General features: G+C 38.0%; 1 protein-coding gene across 2 annotated transcripts; it reads right to left on the bottom strand.

Annotated features, from left to right (window-relative positions):
- Positions 1–1,663: 1,663 nt before the first annotated feature.
- On the bottom strand, positions 1,664–14,954 carry LOC134848882 (uncharacterized). 2 transcript variants are annotated; one of them, XM_063866398.1, is made up of 11 exons: positions 12,266–14,954; positions 11,255–11,825; positions 9,501–10,228; positions 8,348–9,412; positions 7,696–7,991; positions 7,359–7,532; positions 6,743–6,912; positions 4,670–4,834; positions 4,012–4,238; positions 2,683–3,348; positions 1,664–2,439 (listed from the first exon to the last, which is right to left on the bottom strand). In XM_063866398.1, the coding sequence occupies exons 1-11, from the start codon at positions 12,446–12,448 to the stop codon at positions 2,152–2,154; spliced, it is 4,533 nt and encodes a 1,510-aa protein (XP_063722468.1). In that variant the 5' UTR covers positions 12,449–14,954; the 3' UTR covers positions 1,664–2,151. The 2 variants fall into 2 exon arrangements, with proteins under 2 accessions (XP_063722468.1, XP_063722467.1); XM_063866397.1 differs by having other exon boundaries at positions 11,255–11,828; positions 12,266–14,953.
- Positions 14,955–19,244: the final 4,290 nt, after the last annotated feature.

Raw genomic sequence — 19,244 nt, 5'->3', positions numbered from 1 at the left:
ATATCCCATAACCAATACTTTGCTCTCAGTAAATAATTATCGTTTTTTAAACGTTTTAATTATTTATTCCAAATTTTGATTGTTTCTTCACTGCTCTGATAAAAAAATTTTAACAAGTTGTAGATCAAATGTTCTTAGAGTGTTCTTCAGACAGGACACTACCTTGTTGTTTTTGTCAAGTTAACGTTATAACCGCCGCAGAGTATATTCGTGTTTTTGGTTGCAATTTGATTGATAGTAAGTACTCGACAAGCAAACAAAGGAATTGTTCTGATTTAACTTGTGGTGCTTTGTATAGTGTTGTAAGTACACTCTACTTTTGTATCAAATTCAGGGTGATTTTTATCAATTTTGATTTCAATTGTTTGTATTTAATATTTATAATTTTTCTTCTCCTCAAGCAACTCCTAAAGTTTTAGAAACGAGTGTGGCAACTCCAATTTTTGTCCGCAATCTGTTAGTCATCCTAATAGGGTGATATTTTTCCCACGAAATCAGTGTTTTTTGGAAAACTGCGCTGATTACAGGTTTTCGTAGGAAAAATCATTTGAACTGATCATTTCTTCATAAATATTGGCAAAAAAACTCAAGGCATATCGACCTTGTTTACTATCTCAAGTTTTAGATCGCAAGTAATAGTTCAAAAATTCTTAGCGAGTCCTTCAGAAAGGACACTAAGTTGATGTTTTTAGTCACGGCAATTTTAACTACGCCGCAGAGTACATTCTTGTTCTTTGGTTGCATTTTGATTGATGCTAAGTACTCGAAAAGCAAATAAAGGAATTTTTTAAATTTCAATTGTGGCGCTTTTTAGAATGCTGAAGTGCAATTACCAATGGTTGCGAGTTTGGGTTCATTTTTTTCCTTTTTTTTACCAAGATTTGATGTGTTTAATTTGAAGTTTTCACAACATTGCATTGAGTGGAGAAAACATATAAAAGGCAAGCTGTCGTTGAAAAAAAATATTAATTCCAGTTATTTACTTGTCGAACAGAAACATCTAAGATTAATGGCGAAACAGAAAGTCGCGACAGCAACTTCTTGTAACGTAGAATATAAGTTAACTTAATTTTTGCTTGCAAACAAAATATGCTAAAGAAGAGAATCATGAAATCGCTTTTCTTCACTGCGATTTTTCTCTAGAAGCAAGGCACGATAACCTGGCTCAGCAGAAAATAGCTAAGCTTGACTCCTAGAACACACGAATGATATTTTTAAAAGAAAAGACAATTTATGTAACGCCTTTTTGATATTGCGTTAGTTTTTGCATTATTTAGATAATTAGTTTTATAGCAATGTATTCAAACTAAAATTGTAGTTTGTGGTAGCATCAAAATATTTTTAAAATTAACTCATTTTTTATAGTTTAGGTTTGATCACAATTTTGAAAACGACACTTCAAAGCCTGTGTTAGCCCATCTGATCAGATTTGATGATGTTGAATTTGTCTGCTTACTGACAAGCATGAAAGGAAGGTTGTCTGCTCGTCATTATTTTTAGAGAAATCGAAAAATACCAGACTACCATATTCTGACAATGGCTAGTTTACATCAGTACGCACTCAATCTTAAATCCGTCCCTCCCCGTACTTAATTTCGGTCCCTCCTCTTACTTAATTTTCGAGGTACGTTGAATTCCTGAACACGCCACGGCTTAAGAAATGGAAAATTCCAAAAATAAATTCAACCTAAATTAAATTAATTATATACAGAGTCATAATCATAAAACTAGATGAATTACTTTTTGTTTGACTTCGGATGGAAAATCTTTCAGCTGGAAACATACGGATGCAATAATAAAAAGAAGAACAAAATAACTAATTATTACAAAAAAAAATTGCACCTATAAGCTATTTACACTTTAAAATAAATAACTTTGATTCGAACAACTACTAGCAAATTAACGAAAATAAAATAATAAAACTTACTGCCTTGATTGAGCAAAATAGTTTATGACTATAAATTTGACAAAAATAAAATTATCAGATCATCAAAATAAGCCCTACTATGGTTTACCACCTAGAAAAGATTCATATTTCTATTTTACCAGAGAAAGAACATACTATTCACCTAAAATGAGATGTTTATTTGGTTTAAATTAAGAGATGATAACAGAGTTGTTTTTTTTTGTAATGTTTGTTTTTTGCTTTCTTCACATATTTAGGATTTGGAGCAGATCATCGGGAGGCTCGTTGGTAGCCGGGTTCGTCTCGTTATCCGAGTCTTCTAGCCCGCTTACAGCTCCGCCATCTTCGCCCGAGCCGAGTTTGTTGGGGAGCAAGGATTCCTTAACATGCAACACATCGGCGGACGATTTGGGGAATGCATTTTCTATATTATGTGACTGTTGATGCGTCTGATGAGAGGAGAGATTTGATTGGTCGCCGCCTGGCAGGTAGTCCGCCACCAGGGAATCGATGTCTCCGAAGTCGTCATAAAACTGAAATCAACCAACAAATCAGCATTACTCAATCCAACAACAAATGTACACCACATAATACTATTCAATACTAATTCAATCACTATCGTAAGGAGAAATGGTGGTTTAAAATGATTCAGAACATAACTGCCAGGCAACAATGACTGGTTGACTTTTTAATATTTCAAAACATAAGAAGCCCACACTTAGTACGAAAAGTTGGTTGATAAGTTAGCTTTTAGACAGGACTTGTGTAAAACTGACCGTAAAATCGGTGTTCGAGTTCTGATCCAAAAGTTGGTCCAGTTCGAAATCGTCCACAGGATTACCACCCTGTGCTTGCACATCGGCAGAAGAACCATCTGCTGTTTGGTTATGTTGTCCGGAAGATGCCAACACATCTGACTGGTTTCGATTTTGTCTCGACCCGGATCCCAATCCCATGTCAGTGTTTTCTTTTTGACCTCCTCCTAGGCCCAGGGATCCAGTTTGGTCCTGATCAGTAGCCAGCGACGATACGGTTCCTCCAAGGAGTGAGTCAAATATATTACTGGTATTCACCGAATTGTCGTCAGTAGGTCCAAAGGAATCTCCAAGAAGGTTGTCGTCGCCGAAAAACGACATAGGATCAAACGAAGAATCGAAAGCTGAGGAATCTAAGGAACCGTTAGTTAAACTATTATCGTTGGTTAGGTTTGCTATTTTGGCAGCCGGAGGATTCAAAGAAGATAGGTCGTCGTTGGTTTGGATATTAATACTGGATAAAGCTGGTTTTGATCCGGTTGTTTCAATTTGGCTCATTGAGTCTTCACTTGAGGGATGTTTTCGCTTGTTTGAGGAAGATGATGTGTTATGTTGTGTGTGGTCGTTGCCGTTCGATACTGTTGCAGTCGTACCATAAGACGTGTGAAGAAGGTGACTAGGGTTTATCTACACAGAATGCATTAGGTTCAAGAAACCAGTAGCGAATTTAGGGGGGGGGGGCGGACGCCCCCCTCAGGGATTTGACTCCCAGCCGACCCAAAGAGTCACCCCTTTGTACTATTTTGTGATATCCATTTTTAGTGACGCACGCTAAAAAAATTTTAAGGCACCTTGGGCGCCAATATATACTAATTTTGAGGGGGGAGCACGCGCCGAAAAAACGCGATTTTTTAGTCGAATAATTCCAACAAAGTGCCTAAAAACGCCTTTTTTCAAAAATTTGCCTGCAGCGCAGAAAATTTATCACATTTGGATCTCTATAGTGGTTTCGGAGAGCTTCACAAAATCAATTTGGTCGACCTAAAAAAAAGGTCGACAAAATCCGCCCTCCCCCAAAATAAATTCAAAATCAGCAGGGCAACAAAGCAGGGCAAATGCTGTAATGTAAGATCATTTATTCTTCAGTGAAATTCTCAACATACAAAATATCCAGATCAAAACAGCTGTCCTATCTCTGACTTAGACCTAGAGGCAAAATTAGATTTTGTTCTGGTCTGGAACAGCCTCAATCAACAAGCACGGATCATTTTGGGTCTTGAACCATCGACCTTTAGATTGAGAGGCTGAGACCTTTGTGGTCAAATCACTATTTTGATTCAATCTACTCACGGGTGATGTATTGACATTTGAGCTGGCTGAGGTCATGCTTGAGTTGGATGAGGTCATTGACGACACAACTCCTGATGCCGACGATAGTAGCTGCTGATTCTGCGAATGTTGCTGTTGAGAGGCCGCAGCAGTAGCAGCTGGATTTATGGCCGAATGTATGGCCACCATGTCCGCTGACCAGTGACTGTCCACTACTGAACTTGCCACTTCAGCCCCAGAACACACTGCTACAACAGTCACAATCACACTAACATTACACAATTCTGCCTACACATTTGAGAGCGCAGCAAAATTATCCAAATTTAAAAAGGCTTAGACAAAGAATTTACAGAAAAAAACATGGAAACATTTTTCGCAAAAGAAGCCGTGCAGAAACTGAAAAATACTCCGTCGAATTCATTTATATGCTTGCGTAAAATTATTTGATGATGATCGTGAAAAGTACGCAGAACAAATATTAAAACATTTGTATCCAAAACTAAAGGCGCTTACCAATAACTCTGCATATACACATAGGCTGTCTTATTGCTGAATATAGGCAATGCACGTCACCTGACTACAAAGCTTCAGGCCTTATCAGGTGTGTGTTTCGACATGAAATAATTCACGGAACTTGATCCGCGTCGGAGAGGAACTTTAGACTTTAACAAGTAATTACCTTTGATCGGCGGAGGATTCAAGTATTTGTTATCTGCATAGCTTGTCGGAACATTCTGTCCACTTGCAGTGCCAAAGAAGGATGGCGTAAAACTGCCGCCGCCCGTCTCCACTTTCACATTGGGTTCATTTTTCACCTCCTGCTTGATGTTATTCTGCTGGTGACCTAAAACAATGAAATTCGCATCAACCCATCAACTTGAGGGATCATGTTGACTGACCCCAAACCTCAATTTTACTCTGTAGCTAGTGGTTTTACTAGGTTATTGATGCCAAGCAAATTTGTTTCGATTATGTGAATAAGTCCTGATGTAAAATTTCATTCCGATCTGACAATGCGAACAAACCTTTTACTGGAAACAAATGCGATTTTGTTTGTATTAGAGCAAACTTAATGACTCCGATTAATTTGAGAAATTGATGATCAGGCACTGAGACTGATACACAGTCAGGGAACAAAGAAGTTCAATTTTAAGTTTTCAAGTGATGTATGAATTGAACAAAAGTTTTTTCAAGTTTCTGCCGTTTTCTTCTGGCATTTTACTAGAGCGCGTCAGAGGGGTGTTCTTAGTGCTAAAAATTCCCCGTAAACAGAATTCATTTAAAATTTTGTACTTAGTAGTATTCGCTTGAAAGCTAAAGATCTAAAATAGGCCCTCATATAGGTTTCAAAGAAGAGAAAAAAGAACTTTCAGCTGTTATGATTTCAGCTATTATTTGGTACAATATCAAAGTTTGATTTAATTTTTATTTCGTAGTTCAGTAGTTTTTTTTGTATCAAATTTTATATACATTTAAACCTACATGAGAGCCTGTCTTAGATCCTAAACTTTCCAACGAATACTTATAAGTCTAAAATTTCAAACTACTTCTGCTGTTTACGGAAATAATTTGTGACTAAAGGAGATTTCTCTGATGCCCTCTAGTTAAATGGCAAAAAAACTCCTTGAAAATATTTTACGGTTGGTTTTTTAGCCGCTTTTATTCTAATAAACAGTTTCATTTGTCGTATGTCGAAAGTTCAACCAAGAATCTGTTGTAGTTTTAGAGAAAACGGCAGAAACGTGAAAAAAAAAATTCGTTCAATTCATCACTTGAAAACAAAACGGTGCGACTTCTATGTCCTGTGACTGTACTTTTGATTGTGGAATAGATTTAGAATATAGCCAACAGACAGTTGGAAGAGTCAATGAACGCAAGTAAAGAAAAATACTGACTTGTTTTTGAAAAATCTCACTTTCGAATTTCAAAGAAAGAAATACATGCGCTTCTTAAAGCTCTTTGAATTTACTGAATAATTTATGATTGGCAGGACTAATGTCCTGACAGAACCAAATTTTCTGCACAATCACTGCCCAGGCCTGATTAAGTTTTTCAGCTTTCGTTGGAAAGTCAAGGATCCAAGCTAGGCTCTTATAGGTTCAAACTACGAAATAAAACGACGAAAAAAAATTAATCAAATTTTGATATTTAACGAAATAAATAGCCGAAGTTTCGGTCAACTTCTCACTTAGAGCTTAACAAAATGTTTAGTTCTTTTTTTCTAATTTGAAACCAATATGAGGTCCTAGTTTATATCTTTAGTTTTCCAACGGATACTTTGAGTGTAAATTTCAAACGACTTTTACTCTTTACGGAAAATTCTTGGCAGTAAGAACACCTCTCGACGCACTCTAATTAAATTCCCCAGCAACGCTTTGAAAATAATTGTTTACGGCGTTTGCACGGATAAATTCAATTAAAAAGTTTCATCCATCATCTGTCAAATTTTCAATCATGAATCATGTGAAAATAAAATTCGTTCATTTCATCACTTGAAAACTAAAATTTGCAACTTCTATGTCCCGTGACTGTAGTTTTGATTGTGAAACACATTTACAAAAACTCATTCACGAGAAAAGGCCAACATAAGAGCTACATAGAATCTTGCGCAGAAACACTGTTCTGGCCTGATTAATTTTTCTAGTTTGCGAAAAAGGGCCATGATAGTACCCCCAGCGTCACGACGGAGAGGCCGACTTGCAAACTGCTTCCATTAATCAATTGATAATTGCAACCGATTGAAGTATCCCACCTTGACTAGGGGCGTTTCCCGGCTCTGTCTTTACATTGCTGACAGAAGCAGCAGTTGTGGGATTGGAAATAGATGAGGGGTTCGGTTTGAGGAGCTCTTCATTCACGCCTCCTCCTCCGATTGGTTTCCAGTCTGCGTTACAGTCTATTCTCACTTCTCGGATGTCGGTGCTGAAAAAAAAACACATCAACTCGGAATATTCTTAGCCATCTTTAGGAGGAAAACCAGCTTCAAATATTTTATGAGCAATTTAAACAGCATACGCGTAACTTTTGACCAAGATTAGCACGCTGACGGATTCTAAAATCTGGATTCATATTTTAACATTCAGCTCAAGTAAAAGTCTAGCGCAATAAATTTGGTGACAATAAAGACTAGTTGATTGGTTGAAATTTTTCGGTCATTTAAACCTTCTGTCATGAGATTAGGCGCCAAGTCGATCTTCATCTCAAAATTCTACGATATTAGTTCATTTTAGGTGGCTCAATCAATCGTTGAATCTATCTATATGAAATGAATTAAGATGTAAATGATGATATTGTGGAAGGAGTGTATTCTAATTGTCGGCTCTGCCGTATAACAAAAAAGACTCCAAGCGATGCTCAGCTCAACTCACTCTCTGATTTGGTTGAGGATGTTCTCCAGGTACTCGTCCACAATGACGTGTTCTATGAGTGCTGGCTGTCTGCAGATGGGACACTTCCACGTCAGTCTGTCCGAGTTGGCCCTCAAGTAGCTCTCCAGGTCGAAACACTGGATGTGGTCACACTGGGCACCTCTGGCTGGATACCTGAAACGAAAAGAGAAGAACTACTTAAGTTATTCAGTCCGTGCATTGGAGACCGTTTCTTTCACTTAAATTTGCAAAAAAAAAAAAAATAATAAATACATTCGGAGAACGTTTGCAGCTTTCGGCTTAATCTGTTTAAATTTTCAAATTCTTGCAATAATACCTTATCAACTGCCTCGTAATGGGACAAGTGAGAGGCACCGAATGGTCCAAGCACTCCGGACTACTGTCCGCATCCTGGTTCTGGTCCGTCCAGGAGTTCCCTCCTCCAACGCCTCCGGTTGATGAGCAAAAATCAGCTCCTCCCGGCTGTCGCTTTTCCGACTTGGGTTTCTTTCGGAACATACTCTTTACTTTTTCTATCGCTCTATCGCAGTCTAGCTTTCGTTTTGCAATGAGGGTTTTGAGAGCCTCTGCTACAGTCGGCCTGTGCACGTATCTCAACTCAAACGAGAACAACTGAAACAAAAAACTTTGTGTTCCCCGGGTGACCAAGAAGTCGTGCGAAACTCTTTCGTATCCCTTTGGATGGCAAAAATAAAAAAGCAACTTTAAAATGAAGATATATCAGAAAACCGCCAAATGAAACGTTTGCTTCTTCGTCAATCATTTAAAAATCTATTTGTTACCATCTGTCATGATATAAACTACTCAGATTAAATTCTTCAAACTTAATTTTTGTCCGATTACTAATTTTGGGTGGGTTTTTTTTGTATTTGATTGTTATCTAAGCTAATATGGCGCCTTTTTTTTCGACCAGCTAAAACTGTTAATTTAGTGACTTTTAAATTGAGTTGCGATCAATCGTAGCTTACACAGCAGCATTGGGAGGTAGTGATTGTTAGATCGTTATTGCCGATCGCTATCAGCCCTTTCGGAAGCAAGAACGGTTTCGTGATCCCACTGCCTTGAGAGGTTGTATTGCAGCCTTGTAACTGGGTTCCGTTCAGAAATATTGTCGCAAACTCCGGTATTTGCACATTGTGCTCGTCTTTCTTACTGTTCGCTTTCAAAAGAATGTCAATCGAGGCTCCAGATTGGACGTTTTTCAATTTGTTTCCCATCGTCTCATTGATGAAAAACGTGCGTGTGATTCTTCCCTTTTCGTGGTCAATTTGGAATGGTTCTATTAGAATTTGCTTCTCTTGTGGAAACATCAGTCTTAGCTCTTCGTTTTTAGGTGGCGTCGCAATTCGATCTAGATTCTTTAGCGAGGCTCCATCATGCTTAGGCGGGATACCGTTGGTGTTATGGTGCCAGCTAATATCCGAGGAATTAACGGCGGCTGGAGATTGATTTGGCTCAATGACCGTAACACTGGCTGGTGAACTTATGTTTTGGGAACCACCAGGCGTTACCATTGCCGGACTATGTTGGCTCGGGTAATTAAAAGATGTCCTAGTGTTGCTGGGACTCTGATGATTGGCCGATAAGAAATGCGGCGACTGTGCTTGAGGTCTGATAGCTTGCTGTTGTTGTTGGTGATGGTGATGAAGTTGCATGTTTACTACTTGTTGTTGTTGCTGCTGCTGTAACATTGCAGCCGATTGGCTTTGAGAAGCTGCCATCATTTGAGAGGCGGTGTATCCGTGAGAAGAACCCACGTAGCTTGATGTGTTTGGAAACATCGAGGCCGCGGCTGCCGCTTTGGCTTGATGACTCATTCCTGAATAGACTGCACTAGGTGTAGGCGGACAGCCTGCAGGAGTCATTGCAGGATGCATGAGTTGCTGGTTTGCGGAGTTCTGTCTCTGAAGGGCTAACTGACGCTGTTGTTGGAACTGGGCAGCCATTGCAGCATGCTTCATTCCACCGGGGGGCATTTGATTAGGAGCAGGTAGGGGTTGCTGCATAGGAGGGTAGCCAGTGTTACTCGATATCTAAAAAATAAAAATCTTGGATGTAATCAACTGTTCAAACCGTGCAAGTTATTTCGCTCATTTAGATTTGAGACCATCTTCTTCTTACCTTGAACATAGACTGCTGCTGCATGTTGGAAAATGTCTTCGGGGGTCCTGCCATCATGTAGCTCCCGCCCGCACCCATCGACATTCCCATTCCATTCATGTACTGATGCGGTGTGGCGCCTCTCATTGCCGGATGTTGCGCGTGGGGATGCGGCATCCTTATATGATGCGGGGGTCCGTTCATCATTACCGACGATACAGGGGGGTTCATGATGCCTCCGGATGCCACCGCATTCGAGCCATAATAGCCGCCAGTCATGGGTCCCGAATGTTGACCCGAATGGTTGCTGTTTGTCGTGTAACCGTATCCGTTGTAGTGTGGTGTCATATCGGGTCCAGGACCTCCGAACATCTCTTGGTTCTCGTGCAGTGCTGCAGTGGCGGTCGCCGTGGCTGTAGCGGTAGCTGTTGCAGCTGCTACTGCTGCGGCCATATTTTGTAGCTGACCCGAACCCGTTTGATGAACCCCCGGATGATGCGCTTGAGCTCCAGGGTGAAGAGCAGACACATGAGCGTTGCCCTGTGGTCCCCCCATTTGTTGATGAAGGGGGTTCGCAGAATGTCCAGAATTTGAGTGGTGTCCGGGGTGCATGGAGTTAGCTTGATTGTGATGTGATGCTGAGTTTGCTGACATTGCATATTGCTGTGATGCACTTTGCTGCTGTGTACCATTTGAAGCCATGTATTCGTTGGATGACATCATGAAGTCTCCTTGAGTTTGGTTGAAACCTGAATCAAAATTAACTTCAAAAATGCCAGCCATATCTCACCCTGCGGTTTATTACACCAACTGATCTGAATTGCAAAAACGTTCGCTATAAAAAACATGGCGAACTTATTTTGATGCAATATGTGTTAAATAAACTTACCTCCGTAAGACTGAGGATTAATTTTCAAATATAAATCTAATTTGCCTCATCGTTTTATACACTTATTACTTCAAAAATGAACAAAATCGTTTTTTAGTTCAAGATCATACCTAACAAACGAAAAGATTTAATGAATCCCCTAAAATAGATTTCTCAAGCTCATCTTACTAAAAATTCAAATGAAAAAGATATTTTCATGGCTTTGGTCATTTTAAAAACATGAAAACTTCTTTACATTCTTAGCGAAAAATAACTTATTTTCAAAACATACTATATGATATCTTATAAAATTCTCGTGTAAGTATATGAGTGACTGTCTGTCTAGACTCGTTTGTTACGCTACTCTCGATCAGCAGAATCAAAATAACTCTTTTTTAAAGCTGATAAAAATCTGTCGTGCACAGAACATGGTCTTATTTTAATTAAGCATGAAAAGAACAAAAGGGCGACAAATTTGGTTGCAGTTCATTTCTGGTAGATGGTTGAGGTGAATTTTTTATTGGTAGATGGTTGAGATCCACCAGTTCTTTCCATTAAGGCCCCCTAAAATTGACATTACTTAAGTATTCATACGCACTGCAAGGTAGCAATTATTCGATAAGCACAGAAATATTCTCGACAGCACTTCCCTACAAAAAACTATAGATTCTTTTCTCGCATCAGTTGAAGAGCTTCAATCAAATAAAAATTATGGCCACCTAAGTAATAAATTTTTCACGCAAGGGCTACCAATAAAATGCTGAGGGCACCAAGAGTCCAAGAACTAACACAAAAACTGGAATAATGAAAAATGATTAGCGTATTCTAGAACTAATTCGAAAAGCACTGGCGAAACTCTCCTCTGTCAGTACTTGATAATGGCAAAAAATCTCACATCTTTGATTACCTTGCCCTGAAAAATCATTTCCTGTATGCTGAGACGTCCCCTGATGACCTTGAGTTGGGCCCCCTCCCATCATCATCATACTATTATAATGCCCTCCTCCCGCACTCGGCGTCGTCCCAGAGACGCCAACCCCCGGTGCACCCGCGTGGTGCGCGAAATGACCGGGCGCTACCCCTGAAGCTGCTGCGGGATGGTTTCCTTGCTGATACATCAAACTCGCTCTTGAATCGCCCATTCGGCTCTGTAAGTACTGCTGATTGGCTGCGTGGTGTGGGTTTGAGGCTACTGCTTGCATGTGTTGCATTGGCACTCCTCCTCCCATAGCCCCCGTGTTTATAGGGGGACCTCCTCCGATGTTTCCATTCATGCCTACTGTCATGTTCGGAGGGGGTCCGGCACTGTTCGCCGCCATTTTCATCTGCTGGATGGGGGATCCACCAGTTGATTGGAATGTAGCACCTGTATTCATCCCCGGAGCTGTGGCATTTCCATTGGGTCCTGCTTGATGTCCTTGTTGCATGTAGCCTGCTCCAGGTTTAGATGCCAAGTATTGACTGCCATTGTAATAATTCTGCTGTAAAAGACAATAGCTCAAAAATGTTTTTTTTTTTCAAACTTAAAATCATGCAAAATTATAACATCTTCCCTACGATTACTCTGGTGCCGAACAATCTGCAATACTTACAGAGAGCCTCCGTTCAATCTTTCTTTATCAAAAAAAAAACTTTCTCATTTAATGACACAAAATTTACGCTCACGCGCTGCTTGTAGTTCCGACCATTGAAAAAGGGGAGGAACTTGTATTCGGGTGTGTATTAGTTTTGTTTCTTTTTTGTTTTCCACGCTAATGAGGTACCACAAATATTCATCGTGTTCAGTTCATTTTATCTCACCACTTTGAAACATGCCTACTGTTATCCTTGTTCATTTATGGGCTTTTTCTACGCTTATTTGTAAATTTCAACTTGATTTTAAAATTCTAATGAGCAGCTTCGTTGCTGTCTAACTAACCATTAGCTGAGACTGGGCCGAATGATCCATGTTATGATTTGGACCCATTTGACTCGGGTGGTGCGTCCCGTAGTTAACAGTCGTCACTACCGACAACTGATTCGGCAAATGACCCCCACCCTGGCCTCCATTCGCAGCTCCTCCCCCGCCCACATGGGGGTGCATCGAAGTACCCGGAATCATAGTAACCCAGTTAGAAACTTATGTATAGCTCAATTCTTTGTAAGAATTTAGGCAAATTTTTTTGCTCAATTTAGGCAAAATGACTAAGGAAAATTTCTTTAAAATTTTGGCACCAATAAATCGCTGCGGCGGTCGTTAACTTCTAACAAAAGATAATTTAACTTTGTGAACTATTTGCCCACTCATTCAAGACAGCAGAGGTAACAACTGTCGCTGAACAAAAATGATTATCTCTTAAATGGGGTCGCTCTATGAAGATATTGTGACACTGATATCATGAAATTTCAAACAGTTTCGATCAATCAATTGAGAGGCCATTTGACTAACACTAAATCCATTCAGGTATTCTTAATAGTTTAGAGAATATAATGACTGCTAACTAATAATGGACACACCGAGTGACGATCATGAATGTATAGATAGTCGTGCACTCAGTATCTTTGCAGATTGGCTCAAACGTCTGACTAAAATGAGATCGGATGAGAATCAAACAATACTTCTAGAATAACAGTATTGGTCTGAATAACCGATTTAAAAGAAACAGGGTAGAATTTTCCGAGCGGTTGAAGTAACTATAAGCTACTATTTATTCTGTCAACATTACAAAACGACATCTCGTATATCTGGTCCGATTTATAAAGGATCGCGATTTTCAAGATCAAGTTTTCCAATTTATGATAGTTGTGAACTCTTTTTGATAGTAAACTTGCGGGAAGGTCGCTTTTCGATGAGCAAGTAAGAGCATACTGCGATTCATTGAAAACTTTTCAATCGTCTCCGAACCGAGTCGTCTTTTTCCGAATTGCAGTCACACAGATGAACTCGAGTTGCGAGCTATAGTATTTGTAATTTGAAATTTGAGACTAATTGCTTTCAATTGGCCACAATAGTTTGACATTGAATTGCGTTGAGTTGAAGAATTGCGGTTATATTTCGTATACTGAAGAACAAGAAACAGAATGATGCATAACAAATGGAACATGTAACGGCAACCAAACCAAAAACTATCTGAAAAAATCCTTCAAGTAAAATCAATCAAACATTCAATGTCGTTTAAATTTCAAATATATTTCTGTTAAAAAATAGCATTTAAGCACCATTGAGCTAAATGTGCTCGAAAACAAATGCATTTGAAAAATTATATGGGAAAAAATTGAGCTTAAATTTGTGTTTGATTTGTCTAAAAGTGGTTCTAAGATAGCTTTGCCTGCTCAAATTACAAGTGGAATGGAAGATGGGAATCAGGGACAAGTAAAAAAGGGAAATATTATCAATTAAACAAGCTTCCTGCCTCCTCTCACATGCGATGAATTCAATCTATCTAACTCTACTTTACTTCTGACTTGTGATTAATTCTCCAGTCTTTAAAGTGGGTTGAATTAGGGAATAAAAATACAAACTGCGGTTGGGTTGTGTTGGGGTTGACTGACGCAAAAAGATGGATTAAAGAGGCCATTCTGATTGCATTTCTCCGCCGCCACCGCAACATTGCGAGTGGAATGTATTGACGCCTTTAGTTAGTACAGTTTTGCCAAAATTACGTCCCTTCCTTCCCTTCAATTTCAATCTATTCACGCGACTTCGATCCATCTCAGATTGAACAAAACAAGCTCCATTTTCTTCTTCTTTTAACTCTGCAGAAGAGGGGCAAAATATGCGATATACAAAGCAAAGAGACAACTATACACAAGACGATATATTTCCAAAAAAAGAGTTATACTATCAAAATTCGAAATAAGGTTTTTTATTGCCTTTCTTAGACAAATAACTGATCAAAGTTGGACTATATTTATCATAATAAATAATCATATTTATTCTTTATATTCATCATTTTTTCGTCGTACGATAAATTTCGCTATTTCGTCTGAAATTTTATACTGAAAATGATTCTACAACAATCTTCGGATCAAGCTAACATCCTCCTCCCAAATAGACGATCTTCTACCCCAGCGTTCAATTGAAATCAAATTTTCTAAGCGCTGCTTGTAAAGTGTTCTATTCTGATTGGCTGAAAATTGGAGTTCAGAACCAAGCTAAGATCCCCTTAAACGGCTTTGGGGGATGTTTTAACTTAGTCCAAATCTTCAAAAAACCGTCTTAATATTGGATTAAGCTAAATGTAATCCTCGTTCGTAAAACCCTTCTTGTAAAAGACAAGGCCAAATAAAAGAATTTTAATAAAACTCATGATTAATCATGACAAAGCAAAAACCGGCATCTTAATTTCAGACCGAAATTGGCCGTGTGAACTTACCAACAATAAAAACGTACTCGATTCATTTACTCAATAAACAGTCACGTGGTTAACTTTTGATTAAGCAGCCAAGTCCTAAATCTAAAATTAAGTTATACACTTGAAAACTGGCCAGTAGCAAGTATAAAAATATGCAGAGGAATTCGATTCAAAGATTCGAGAAATAAATGAAAAAAAAATCTGATTTGGCATATACTTTCAATAAAAAGAGCAGAATTTATCCAACTCAAAGGCCAAGCCGAGCTTTGCAAATTAAATTTTTATGCTAATATTCCAACGACAATCAATTACAGGTAAGTTAAAAATAAAAAAAAAAGCTAGTAAACAGTAGAAGTACAATATCAGCAAACTAACTAGAGCCACCGCTGACAAAATTGGGGAATAAAACGAAAGGCAGTAAGTAGGAAGGGGTATATATTTAGGCAAGCAAAGCACCCAACCCAAAATGGAAATAATGATAGGTAATGTTATTAGCAAGCACAGTAGTTCACTCGCAAATCTGATTCTAGCTTATTAATGCTAGACAACACAAAGCCGCGAGCGAAGAGCAAGAAAGGTAATAAAATACATGTTAACAGGAAGAAAATTGACCGGTGCAAAAACTGATTAGGAATCAATTTTAATACCACTAAAAAGGATCAACAAAAATTTAAACAAGCCAATGCAATTCGAATACCAAACAACACTATTTCCTCGTTGGAACAATTATTTTCACATTTATTGTCATTGTCACGGTTCAGGTACACGCGGTATTTTACCTAACGACCCCACCCCATGTTTCTCTGAGTCAAAGTTGTTTGGATGTTTCTTTCATCTTTCCAAAAACTACATCAGAAAAAAAACGAACAGATCGGGATAAAGAGGAGTACAAAAAATACGAGCTTGTTTTGGTGCTGAAAAATTTACCCGCACTGGCTTTCGAAAAAGGAATTGGAACCTCCTATGATTAAATATCGAGAAAAATCAAATGGAATGTGAACGTAGTCAAAGAGATGGAAGCAAAAGCTGACGAGCTATGTCTGTTTTGACTCATACGATAAAAAATGTGACGCCCAATCGGGAAGGAGTAGCTACTCGAACCCTTCATTCTGGCATCAGAGGTATGCGGCGTCATCCAATTATGCCAGCTCAACAAATGAAGTCGAGAGCTGGAACTGTGGCATGTAGCTAGCAGCCAAGTATATGACAAGAAATTACAAACTTACTAACAAAACGCAGCTGTTCAATCTTTAAATAGCCTCATGTGAGCGCCAAAATTAAAAAAAAAACGGACTCAATACCAAAACAAGGCGGAATACCGTGTTATTGAATAAAAAACGACTAGCTTTTCTTTGAATTATGGTTAACCAAGGCTTAATTTCTTTTTAATTATATCTGTCCATATTAAAAATCATTTTGTGAGCTTCTTCAAATGCAAAGCACAAATGCGAAGTTTCAAAAGGGTATCGCCCTTGAAAAAATCAGATCAGATCAGACTTTTTCCGTCACAACTAGATTCAATTGTACATCAAAGTTAGCCCAAAAAAATATTATTTGTTCAAGATCATATTTATACCATAAAGATTGCGAAATTCTTACTATTTCGGCTTGTGCCGACCGGATTTATTTTGTGGGAACATGCCGATCGGATTTTCAAATCAAAGTTAGGACGACCAGCAAGGTCATTTTAAATATAAAGCGCATTTAGCAGCGCACAAAGCGCGTTCCTAGCACAATTAAAGCGCGTTCCTAGCACAATTAAAAAGGTGATTTGGATCTTGTTAACTATCGGCCGTCGCTATAGCAACATGGGGGGTGTGGGGTGGGAGAATATTTGCTAAGTACATTTTTGGTATGTTGAGTTTGTCCTGTATACCCGTCACTAGGTACGAAAAAGAAAACCGGACAAATTTTTGCGGAACTATCACAGAAGTATTTGACCCCAGTTCCAGTTATAAATTATTTTTCATTTTGTTTATTTTTTTTTTCGGTCGCAAAATCATCTACCACAAAAACTCATCGGAGAGAGTTGAATGTTATATCATATAAAAGCACTTTTAGTCGAGATTCGATCGACATTAAACAAACTTCCAATAAATTTTCTGTGTCGAAAAACCGGTTCAAAATTTTTGATTTTTTGTCCTAATTCGAGCGAATAAAGCGAGCCATCAGTCTTACAACATCTTAACTATGCTTAATTTAAGCCCTAAAAACTTTATTTTAGGCAAGTAAAATCCGTTTCTGGAGTTTTTTAGCTCCCTTTTGGGAACCAAAAACTTCAAAACATAGCCAACTGACAGTCGGAAAAGAGTAATGAAGCCAAGGAAACTGGAAAAAAAAACTGACTTGTTTTTTGAAAAAGCTTCGACTTTTGATTTCCGAAGAAAACGTAGGGTAGCCATACAGCTCTTTGCATTTGTAGAACAATTTACGCTTAAAACTTTTTGATAAAATTAACCCAATTTGAGAAAATTGGATCAATAGGTATAACTTTTATTTCGCTGGGAAATCTGATAAATTTCCATTGTCAAAATTAGAAAACGATCACCTGTTTCGAGACCTTTGAATCTTTGCTCTTTCATAGTGAGTTTGCCCTCGTTTTAACAAAGAAAATGAACTGAACTAAAAAGAACTCAAAAGTCAAGCCGCGAAAAAAAAAATTTAGACGGAACAAACTTAAAGACTTTTCCTGAAAAAAAAAAGATAAAAAAATCATCGCGACCTATATAAAAGTCTTGACTACGTTCATCGACTCTTAAAAAATTGTTGATGGGGCTGAAAGAAGCTTCAAAAACAATAAATAGCCTAAATAAAGCAATTTTTTAAATAAAGACCAGTAGATCAATCTTTTTTTCTTCTGATCCGCCCTAGGACATTTTTCTTTTCAACTTGCTGAAAATGGTCGAAGTCATCATTGATCATTGCCAAAGTTCTGCACCACATGGAGGTAGCTTTATTACAATATAAAAGAAACTCTATGAAATTTTAGATTAACTTATTTCACTTTTATGTACTATGGTGTCGACCGATAATTTTATCTATTTCTACTTACTTGAAATCGGTCTATAATACAACTTATAGTTCTAAAGTAAGTCGAAAAATTTCATGATAATGCTGCTCGTATCAGTCTCAATGCTCTGATTACCGTTTAACGAAGCTTCGGCAAAATTAGGTTTTAAGTTTTTATTAAAAAAAGGACAGAATATGCGTAACGAATTCATATATTTTGCCTCTAGTAACACATTAATTAACAAAATTTGCTTGCCTCAAGCTATTTTGGAACTATTCCCAAGCAGGGTTCATTTGCCGCCTGCGCCTTAGTATGGCGCATTCTAATTATAACAAATTGCCCAAATTCGCCATTTGTAAACCCCATATTTTTACGAAAAACGACCACAGATGAAATAACTTTTTTAGCTGCAAATAAAGTTCTTCAGCAGCTATTTTAATAAGAGAGTTGACGTTTATAAATAGAAAACACCACATCGAGCAAAAATGTTCTGTGACATTCTTCGAATATCGGAGCACTTGGGAATAGGAAAAAAAAACAATAATTTTCGAATAGCCTGTTTCAAATACATGGCTGCAATTTTAATTCAAGCAATAAAAAGTAATCCACAACACAATCTAGTCAATTGGCAAAGTACAAGGAAGGAAAAGGCTGTCTTCTTCTTTCAGACAAGATTCAAGATAGAAATGAGGCAAAAAGAGAGAGCACTGAAGGATAACGATGGCAACCACTTTGAACCTACACAACAGAGGACACGGTTTGAATTTAAACTTGTTAAAGGATGTTTAGTTTGTCTCAGTGGATTGAAAACCAAAATGTTATAGTCGTACGGCATTGACGTAAGAAGATACAACAGAATAGACACGAAATTGGCAACAAAGGAATTGAAAAAAGAACTAACGGCCGACTGATGACATAAATACTGAAGGATGGTACGTTTTCATTTTCATTCAACAAAAGACAAAACTATGAAACTGAAAGAGATTCGACTAGACATAACCTTCATATTTTATTCTCAATCAATACCTAGCGCTCAAAACTGCGAAAGTGGGGAAATGTACTAGACACAATTCTTCTTTTATAGGGGTGGATATTTTTTTTACTAGCTTCTATAGGAAGTAAATTGCTAATGTAATGGAGTTCAAAAAAGTCGAACAGAAAAAGGATTAGGCATCTAATAAATATTGTCTCCTATTGCAAATATTGTCTCCGCTTGCAAAATGATGTGAGATGAAAAAAATGGTAGAAACCAACTGTTGGTGAGAAGGGAAAAACAATTGATCTATCTGAATACACATAAATCTTCCCAATTAGTTAATCTCTTTTCAAGTAAAGAAAGTGACAGAACTCAACTTTCAAGCAGTTCTAAGGTGATCAAAGATCAAGGGTCAATTTCATCGAGTCAGACTGACATATCAGTGAAGACCCCCTTGTACTATTACCCTATTCAACTTATTTGCTAGGTTCTGAGCTATCAAATTGTGTTAGATCACACTACTCTTCAAAAGTCAATTCTAAATTAAATCTTCAATCAAGCAAGCACCTCTAATCTC

The sequence above is a fragment of the Symsagittifera roscoffensis genome, chromosome 6, assembly GCF_963678635.1.
Source record: "Symsagittifera roscoffensis chromosome 6, txSymRosc1.1, whole genome shotgun sequence".
Taxonomy (NCBI): Eukaryota; Metazoa; Xenacoelomorpha; order Acoela; family Convolutidae; genus Symsagittifera; species Symsagittifera roscoffensis.
This window is presented reverse-complemented; position numbering and strand designations above follow the sequence as displayed.